Genomic DNA, 10,371 nt, shown 5'->3' with positions numbered 1-10,371 from the left:
GGCCCGAGAGGGGCTGCTCTTCTGGCTCTGGCCTCCCCTGCTTACCCCAACTCTGCCAACCCCTCCTGTATCTGGCTCGGGCATCCAAGACCTGGGGGGTACATCCCGGGGTGGCAGCATCACATGGGGATCAGGGGAGGAGGTAAAAAAAGGCTAGGGCCTTCCCAGGGCTCCAATCACATTGCAGGCAGCCTGGGAAAGGTTTACAAACAACATGCTTGCCCCCAACCGTGGTGTAAGTTCCCGTGTGTTAGGCATTCACAAAATGCCTTCAAGATTTTTTTGTACTCCCTGTTTAATTTTTTATTTGATATTTAATATTTTATATTAATATTTTGTACAACCCATTTAAATAGTTACTGCATTTTGGTACATCAGTTTACCTGTCATTTTAACGAATAGATGTTTATGAAGGAAATCTGTTACTACCAAAAAATGAAAATCAGAATCACTTGCCAGAAATAGATGGAAATGACATAAATAAATACTTAACTTCTAACTAGATGCTGTTGCTTCCTACAGGCTCTGAGCCCAAGGCCAGTTTTGGGGTGTGAAACTGCGATTGGCAACTAGGGAAGTGTGTTGAAGGGGCTGTAGGGTCTGATTGAGATTTTCTCTTTGACTGATTGGAAGGTCGAAAAATAAAAAAAGGAATGTTCTTCTCACCAAGTGACTCAAAATTATTTCACAGAGTCTCCGTGTGTTGCCTAAAAGCATCTCAAGAAACATTGGTCCTTTATGAAGCCTGAGCATCCTGTAGCTACAGCCCAGAGGTCATTGCCTTTTCCAGAAGCTGTTGCTAACCACCTGGAGTCTCTCTTCTCATCTTTAGTTCTTAGCATCTCCTACCTGGAATGACCGGTTATCCTTCTTTTATTCCATATGTGTTGGGATCTTAGTTGGATGAGACATGATGCTGGGTACCGGGACAAGTACAAGATTGAACAATGGAGCAAAGTGCAAGGCCAAAGGGAGAGGACACAGGAGGGCGTCAAGAAGGAGGGGGCACAGAGATGGGTCACCAAAGATGAGTAGGAGTCTCTGGGTAGAAAAGATGGAGGGATATTTGAATTGGAGCAAACTGCAAGCTCTGAGCATTATCTGAGGTTTGAAGGGCGTTCGGGAGGATTGCAGGATTGGGTTAGGGGGTCTGGGCAATGACAGCAGATGGGGCTGGAATGGAAAGATCGGTATGGGCCTTGAGTGCCAGGAAGGTGGACCTTATCTTGGAGGCGAAGGGAAGTGCCTGGAGTGATGGGGTCGCACCCGGGTGTGGAAAGGAAGAGTCAGGCCTGAGAGAGGCCAGGAGAGCAGCAACGAGCTGATGGCAAAGATGCAGGTGAGGGCAGGGTCCAGAGGGCTGCTGTGGTTGAATGATCAGAGGCAGTCAAACTGTTTCTCGAGCACTTCTCATGCTTCTCTTCCTAAGAGATGGACATACCATTAACACCATCTTTTTACAGAGGAAGGAACAGAGGCACCGAGTACTTACATAACTTGCTGAAGTCACGCAGCTCAACCCAGCTCCCTGCTGGGGTTGACTCAGGTAGTCTGGCACCAGAGCCCCCTGCCTTCCTTACCTCTGTCTTCTGGCCTTGCTCACCAGAACATACTTCCGACTTTCTGCCCAGAGCAGGGGGCTTGCAAATTCCAGGAGGGCTGGAAAAGCCACACATCTCTGGATCCCCCTCCCAGGGCTCAGTACAGGCTGGACAGTCAACCAAGGTCAATTCCATACCCATTGCTGGGCCCTGATGAAGGACCAGGACAGTCGAGCCTCTTGCCTTCCTGCTCAAAGGTCAGCCAACATCAGCACCGCCTTATTTCTCCTGCATCCTTTGTGTGAGCCCGGCTTGCTGGGTCCGAGTGCTGGTGGGCATATGCTGCTTTGTCACCGTCTCAGCCTCTCTGCCATGGATTGTCTCCTTCATCAGACTGGAGTCTCTGAGAGCAAGGACTGGGCTCCCCATCAGACTGGGGCTCTGAGAGGGTGGGGGCTGGGCTCCTCACTCTACTGGCAGCTCTCTGTGGGCAGGGACTCCCCCGTCCTCTATGGTAACTCCTTGGTACCCCAGCCCTAGCTCCCCCACAGTGGGCACATGGTGGGAGCAGGGAGGGGGACAGATGGTGATAATCATCAGTGGGGGAGGTGACTCTACTCCTGGGAGTTTCTATCCCAGAGGGGCTAAGTCAGACTGGCAGTCGGGCCAGCTAGAGACCAAACTCTAGGATCTGGGTCACCCCCTTGGCAGCAGAGCTGATTTATGGTGCCCCTGACAGCCTAATATCACTAAATTACCCCACACAATGGAGAGAGGCTGGGCTGCCTCCTGGCAGTCACCAAAGGATGCTGAGCCCGGGGCAGCCCTGCCGCCTCCCGATCCCAGACCTCCTTCAGGTCTGTGGGGGGAGGCTGGTGCAGACAGAGGGCACATCTAGGTGTGCCACCTTCAGCTGGGGGTATAAGTAGCAAGCCTTGGGGACGGCTCTGTACCCTGCACTCAGGAGCTAGCAACACTCTGACGACTGCTTCCTAGCCCATGAGCAGCAGCAGGGCCAGCCATGAGCTGCAGACAGTTCATGTCCTCCCCGTGGGGCTGCAACAGCTCTGGAGGCAGCATGATGTCCTCATTCAGCCGCATGAGCTGCTCAGGGGCTGGTGGAGGAGGGGGCCGATTCAGCTCTTCCAGTAGCTACGGAGCCGGGAGCTCTGGGGCCTGTGGGAGGGGAGGTGGTGGCAGTTTCGGCTCCAGCTACGGTGGAGGATCTGGGGGTGGTTTTAGTGCTGGTAGCTTTGGTGGACGTTCTAGGAGTTTCGGTGGTGGTTCTGGAGGATGCTTTGGGGATGGATCTGGAGGAGGCTTTGGGGGGTCTGGGGGCTTTGGCAGTGGCTTTGACAGTGGTGCTGGTGGTATTCTGGGTGCTGATGAGAAGACCACCATGCAGGACCTCAATTTCCGGCTGGCCTCCTACTTGGATAAAGTGCAAGCACTGGAGAATGCCAGCAAGGAACTGGAGAATAAGATCCGAGAATGGTATGACAAGCAGGGACCCAGGGCCTTCCACAGGGATTACTCCTCCTACTATGACACTATCGAAGACCTCAAGAACCAGGTAAGTGGGGAAACTCTGTTCCTTCTCTCCTGGTCTCTCTGTCTCTCTCTCTCACACTCACACTCATGCACACATACACACACACTCACATGCCTTATGTTCCAAAAAATGTCAGATGCTAGACTCTAAGCTTAGGTAACAGTCAGGGGGTCCATTTTTTGGAAACATACTTTCATCAGAAGCAAACTGTGTTTGGTTCTTGATGGCACCAGGGCTGGGACTTTGGCCTGTGCTCTGGGCTTTCATCACCATGTTCCTAACTTTCAGAGTCTGAGCAGAGCAGAGAAGAGGCTTAGATTAACGTGGGGAAGCCTGGGACTGGATGTGGGGGGTCTCCTCTTGGCCTGGTCCCAGGATGGGAATGAAGAAGCAGTGTGGAGGGAGCATAGAGATGGAGGCACTCCCCTGAGAGCCAGTGATGCAGTCCTGGGTCTGCCATCAATTCACTGTGTGATCTTGGGAAACCTGATGCCTCTCTGCACCTGTTCTCCTGTGCATTTAATGCAGAAGATGGGCAGACCAGCTCTTAGGTCCCTTTTGGTTTGAAACTTCTGTAATCCTATGAAAAAGAGTTAAGAGTGCTACTGCCCTAAACAGGTAGATCATATGGCTCAAGAGAGGAGAAAATCTGTGCCTGTCTCTCCTCTCACACCCTAAGAATTTAGAGCTTTCTAGTTTGGAAAATTAGAAGCTGTGTTTCTTCCTTCCTACTTCTCCGGGGCTTCTATAGAGGCCTGTCTTGATATTTCCAGGTACACATGCTAGTTGTTTAGGTGATGAACAGGATCTAGAACTCTGGGGATGGAAGTAATATATCCACTCTTCCATTCCTCCCACATGCTCCCCCCATCTACCCATCCTCCCACCATCCATCCATCTATCCAGTCATCCATCCATCCACATGTCCATCTATCCATTTATTTATTCACTCAATTTAGTGAATGACTACCCTCAATGTTGCCCTTGGCAGACATGGTGATGTACCAGACTTGGTCTCTGTCTTGAGGAGCTCACAGTCTAGCTAATTTGCTGTTCCCACCTGTTCCTCTTGCCTTTACAACTTCTGATAAACAGCCTCTAGATATCCTGTTTCTTCTACCCCAAACCTCTTCGATCTCTTTATCCATGTGCAATCTTAGCTATCCTTCAGGGACCAATTCAGTTGTTACCTCCTCCCTGAAGTCTTTCTTGATCTCCTATAGCCATATGTCATCTCTCCTTTCCTTGATCTCTTCTATGATAATTTTGGATGTGGTAGTTGATTGTGGGCTCCTTGAGTAGCAATATCTCATTGATCTCTAAACTCCACAGTGTCTTTTGTAGTAAATCTTCAAATATTTGTTGAATGAATGAATGAATGAATGCCATACTGGACATCCTTGCTGAAGCCTGTGAGGGGTCTGTGCCTTGTAGCAGCTGTTGGAAGCTCCTCTTACCTCTTAATCATCTTCCTGGATGGGGTCCTCATCTCTTATGGCTTTGCCTGGCTTCTTGCCCTCCCAGCAGTGAGTCATAGCAGGGAAGCGTGAGTTCCATGCCATCTCCTCTTTTTTTTTTTTTTTTTTTAGATTGTGAACATCACAGTGAACAGCAATAAGACTCTCCTGGATCTTGACAACACTTGCATGACGTTGGATGACTTCAGGATGAAGTGAGTCCTGCTCCCACTCCCTCTGCTGTCATAAATCTTTCTCTACCCCCTAGTGCTCTGAAGGTCCCAATAGGGACTGGTGCCCTCTTGCTCATTTCCTACCTGTGGATGGTCTGCAGGTATGAGATGGAGAACAGCCTGCGACAAGGAGTGGATGCTGACATTAATGGCTTGCGGAAGGTGCTAGATGATCTGACCATGCAAAAGTCTGACCTGGAGATGCAGTATGAGTCTCTGCAGGAGGAATTGGTTGCCCTCAAGAAGAATCATCAGGAGGTACAGTCCTGGCTACTTGTGGCTTATTGAGGATAAGGAGGAACAGAAGTGCAGAGACAGTGAGGGGACAGCTATGGGGCACTGCCTGGGAGACATCCTTTCCCTGACTCTTAAGGACACTCTCAGTGCCTCCTTTGCAATGCCCATGGTGGTGGTTGGGCTTTGCCTTCACAGCTGTGCCTCTTTTTTGTACCTCTGGGGAGGGAGGGGTGAGGGCTAAAAGTTGGTGGAGAGGATCCCACCCCTTGACCTCACATCTCCTTTGTTCCTGGCAGGAGATGAACCAGCTGACTGGGCAGAACTCTGGAGATGTCAGTGTGGAGATAAATGCTGCTCCTGGCAAATATCTCACCAAGATCCTCAATGACATGCGTGAGGAGTATGAGCAGATCAGTGCTAAGAACCGTAGGGACATTGAGGAGCAATATGAGACTCAGGTCAGCAGAATGGGCTACCCATTCAACCTTCTCTCTCTTTTCCATGGATCCCTCCACTCCTCCACCCCATCTCTCTATTCTCCCACCCCTCTATCTCTTAGTCCAGCTATCATCTGTCCATCTTCCTTCATTAAACCGCAAACACAATTATTGAGTAGCTTGTCAGTACCAGGTTTTATGTGAAATCCTGATGTCTCAGAGATGAGCCAAATAAGACTGCTGCCCTCAAGAAGCTTACAGTTTATTACATATGTGAACAAGGCAGAGCATGAACAACTCGTGTAAGGCTATGTGCCATCAGAATCTAGTAGAGGTACATGGTGTGCCTCTCATGCCACACTGAGCTCTCTGATGGGCCTCCAGTGCCTAGCATAGACCCTGGCACATGAGGGCATATCTGTAGTGTGTGTGTGTGTTTGGGGTCAGTTTGAAATAAGGTTAGAAAGGTGGTTTGGGGAAGGTATGAAGAGTCTTGAAGCCTTGCTGAGAGGGAATGTTAAGTTGAGAGGACTGGATTACCTTGGCTTACTAGCAGACCCAGAACTCAGGATGACTTGTCTTTGTTTTTGGCTCACTCTTGGCCCTGGAGGCAAATGTCCTGATAAGTGGGGCAGAGCCTTGCCCATGGTAGTCTCTGATACAGCCTGGTTCTCATTGAGCTCTTGGGTTTTCAGATGAGCCAGATGGAGCAGGAGGTGATGAATAGTGGCCGGGGAGATGGAGCCTAACCACAAGGAGGTGACCCAGCTCCGGCACAGCATCCAGGAGATGGAGATTGAGCTGCAGTCTCAGCTCAGCAGGGTTGGTAGTTCTGTTCTAGATCCTCTGCCAGAGTGAGGCACTGAAGGCTTGGCATGATCACTGGAGTGGGAAGGGGAGGAGCTATGATGTAGCATCCGTCTTATAGCCTCCTCCTGCCTCCTAGAAATCAGCCCTGGAGAAGTCCTTGGAAGACACCAAGAACCGCTACTGTGGCCAGCTGCAGCAGTTGCAGGAGCAGATCAGTAACCTCGAGGGCGAGATCACTGAGATCTGGGAAGAGATTGAATGCCAGAATCAGGAATACAGCCTTCTGCTCAACACCAAGACACGGCTGGAGCAGGAAATTAAGACCTACCACAGCCTCCTTGAGGGTGGCCAGGAGGACCTGTAGGTTCCCCAGGACTCTGTGGAATCCCTAGGAATTTCTAAGCTCCTGACACTACATCTGTCCCTCTGGATAGAGGCAGCTGGGGAAGTTCCTGTACACAAGGGTCTGATGGGTTGAGGACTTCTTCATCCTATAAGGGAACCTCAAGGCATTTGGGCTTTGGGAAAGGAGGTTGGTAACAATGAGAGAAGGGACTAGTCCTTGCTCCAGGGAGAGGGAGGCTCTCCCTTCAAGCTGTGGTGCCAGTCCAGCCTGTCCTCTACCTTGCAAAAGGAAACCTTAGGAAGATTCACATTTGGGTCCTGACTCTGTCCAGGTCCATCCTTGAATATGTATGTGGGGTCACTAATTTTTCTCTCTGTGTTATCTTTCCTTCTCAGTGAACCTCATGAATCTGGACGAAGTCACTTTGGAGGTAGCAGAAGTAGATATCAAGGTGGAGTGGAGGCAGTCACGGAAGAGGATCCTGGGGAGGAAGTGGAGGCAGCTATGGTGGAGGAAGTAGTTCTGGAGGAAGAACTGGAGGCAGCCACGGAGGAGGAAGTGGTGGCAGTTTGGTGGAGGAAGTAGTTCTGGAGGAAGAAGTGGAGGCAGCCACGGAGGAGGAAGTGGAGGCAGCTATGGTGGAGGAAGTAGTTCTGGAGGAGGAAGTGGAGGCAGCTACGGAGGAGGAAGTAGTTCTGGAGGAGGAAGTGGAGGCAGGGGAGGAAGTGGAGGCAGCTCTGGGGGAAGAAGTAGTTCTGTAGGAAGAAGTGGTGGTGGCTATGAAGAAGGAAGTGGGCCCAAAGGAGGAAGTGGAAGACCAGCTCAGTCCCAGTCCTCTTCCTCCAAATCTGGTGAATGTGATGATAAACAAGGTAAGGAACAACTCTAGCTTTTGGGGTCAGGGAGGCACAGGTGTTAAGCTGTCAAGGTACCACCCCTTTTTGAGTATCTTTGAGCTTTCTGGAGAATGCATATTCTGAACAGAACTAGATTTTAGGGAGGTCTCTAGTGAGGGGTCATACACTTGCCCATGTTTCTGAATTATCATTAATTTTGACAGAACTTTGGGTGAGGCTAGGACCAAATCTACACATGTCCTGAGTCTCAATAGCATAGGAGATGGGTTGGAAATTGTGCATTATCTTATATATTTCCCACCACACCCTATGAGGTTGGTATTGTTATACCCGTTTTAGAGATAAGGAAAATGAGGTTCAGAGAAGATATGCAGCTTATTCAAGGTCATACAACTAATAAATGAGGGACTCAGCTCTGTGGGTCTCCACAGCCAGTACTTTTAATCATCATGAGAATGGGTATAAAAGATGTTCAGGTGTTGTAGTCAGTGGTTGGCTCATACAAGTCAGTTATATGGTGCAACCATCTAAAGGGACATATACTGAACATAATAATCTGAATGTAGAAGAGTCACACAGTGAAGTGGTCTCCAGGTCAGAGAAAGTTTCTCCTTATGCATATGGAATTTCATAAAATAAAAATTTAATATGAAATTGTAGTAAAAGCCTGGGTAACACAAGTGGGAATGCTTAGCTCAGAGAAGTCTTGAGGTGCATGGGAGCTGTCCTTCTCTAGGGTGTCTGGTGTGGTTTTGTGTGTTAAGTGGCATTGCAGGGCCATGGATGTATGGGTTGGGGCCACCCTTGCCTCAATATCCAAGAATTTTACTAACAAACCTGTTGAGTGGAGGAGGGGCCAGGCTCATGAGCCTTCATCCTCAGAAATGGAAGAGTATCGGGGCACCTGGGTGGCTCAGTCAGTTAAGTGTCTGTCTTTGGCTCAGGTCATGATCCCAGGGTCCTGAGATTGAGCCCCACATTGGGCTCCCTGCTCAGTGGGGGCCTGTTTCTCCCTCTCCCTCTGCTGCTCTCCCTGCTTGTGTTCTCTCTCTTTCTGTCAAATAAATAAATAAAATCTTAAAAAAAAAAAAAAAAAGGAAAGAAATGGGAGAGTATATGTTAGGGCTGCTGCAGGAGAGCTTTAGGAATTAGATGGGGGCCACTGGGACCCCAAGGTCCTTCTAGCTCTATGAGCTTCAGTCTCCTTGCTCCCAGTGTGCCCATCTTTCTTTAAGTCCCAGTATCTCTTTCTCCTGTTCTAAGTTCTCTCTTCATACTCTTACGTCTCTTCCATCTCTCCACAGGCTACCAGAATCGATACTAGAGCACCTGTAAACTCTCCTGGCCCTGCCCTAGCTGAGTGTCCTCCAGACAGGCAGTCCCCCAACGAATCCTGCTCATTGTCTTCTGGCATCAGGAATAGCTGGCAACGAGCCCCAGAGCTCATTTGGGACTGGGCTGAGTGGGCATGTATACCTCTGGCTGCCCACTGACTCCCTCTCTTGGGAAGGTTCGGGAGACCTCTCTTCCACTGTCTGGTCTAGGGGTGACCCCACTCCCTGCCTGATCTCATGTTCCTAATAAAGCTTTCCTACTGCAAATAAAACTTGGACTTTGACCCATTTGTTCTTTGGGATTAAGAAGGAACAGAAAGGAGGTGAAGGGAGAACCTATTGAGTTTGGTTAGGTTTTCTATCAGTTGACTTTTGCTTGTAACAAAGCAACCCATAGTTTAGTGAATTCAAATGACAACCATTTATTTAGCTCATTATTTTGCAGTTGGCAGTTTAGACTGGGCAGTTCTATTTTCCTTCATGCATCTATGGTCAGCTGCAAGTTGGCTAGTGGCTCTGCCTCTGGGGCTTGGCTACATGCTGTTTGGGGGTGCTGGGGGTGAATGAGACACATGACTCTCATCCTCCAGCTGGCTAGCTCAAGCAAGTGTCCAAAGAGAGTGAGTGGAAGACACCAGGCCTCTTGAGGCTTAGGCTCTGAGTAATCACTTGGGCTGCACCTTACTGTCCAAAGCAAGTCCCAGCTTTGGCCAGATTCAAGAACAGGGGAAATAGACTCTTCTTGAAGGTGGGAGCTACAAAGTCACATGGCAAGGACATGGATATAGGGAGGGCCATAACTGAGGCCAGTTTGTGCAAACAGTCTGCCATAGTCTATTAGCAGGTCATGTGTTAGGTACAGAGGGAAACAGGACAAAAACAATGTGGTTTTGCTTTGGGAGATTTCATAGATGGCAAAAAATATAACACAAATAAAGTGCTCCAAGTCACAGTGAGGAATATTCCACAAGACACCTGCCAACAATTTTCTTCAAGGATTCTGACTGGGCCTGATACAAAACTCCTTGTCCTAACTAGTGACAGACGGCCCCTCAGCCTATGTTCCAGATATTATAGCTGCTTATCAAACCTTCTCAAAGCTTGGAGGCTTAAAAGAATGACATTGGTTTGGGGGCTTGGTGGGGACAGCTCACTTCTTATCCATTTGTTGTCACTGTGGCTCATAGGCTCGGGGCTGGAGTCATTTGAAGTCTTGCTCGTATGCCTGGCCCCTGGGCTGGAAAGACTCAGATGTGGGGGCTGGCCCTGCAGGGGCTCCTTAGCAGCTCTGTATGGAGATTCTCAATGTGATCCCTCCAGCAGGGCAGCTTCAGGGTAGCCATACTTCTTATATGCTAGAGCCAGGAAGAAACTGTTTTGCTTTACTATCTAGACTTGGAAGTCATGCAGTGTCCCTTCCACTGTAGTCAATGGGCCTGCTTAGATTCAAGAGAGGAAGCACCGACCTTGCAGTGGGAAGGATTCAAAGATGACTCCAGTTATTCAGTCAAACACCAATCTAGGTATTACTGTGAAGGGATTTTGGAGAAGTAATTAAGGTCTCTAA

At 49.3% G+C, this 10,371-nt stretch overlaps 1 protein-coding gene across 1 annotated transcript; it reads left to right on the top strand.

Annotated features, from left to right (window-relative positions):
- Positions 1-2,562: 2,562 nt before the first annotated feature.
- Positions 2,563-8,794, top strand: KRT9 (keratin 9). The gene is given in 11 exon segments (XM_035027479.1): positions 2,563-3,114; positions 4,683-4,765; positions 4,885-5,041; positions 5,317-5,478; positions 6,153-6,191; positions 6,193-6,279; positions 6,404-6,627; positions 7,009-7,067; positions 7,070-7,180; positions 7,183-7,485; positions 8,775-8,794. Coding segments are annotated over 11 exon segments (1,797 nt in total).
- The last annotated feature ends 1,577 nt before the right edge of the window (positions 8,795-10,371 follow it).

The sequence above is a fragment of the Mirounga leonina genome, unplaced genomic scaffold, assembly GCF_011800145.1.
Source record: "Mirounga leonina isolate KUSES-001 unplaced genomic scaffold, KU_Mleo_1.0 Mir_200, whole genome shotgun sequence".
Lineage (NCBI taxonomy): Eukaryota > Metazoa > Chordata > Mammalia > Carnivora > Phocidae > Mirounga > Mirounga leonina.
Note: the sequence above shows the minus strand (reverse complement) of the source record. Positions and strands in the feature narration are given on the sequence as shown.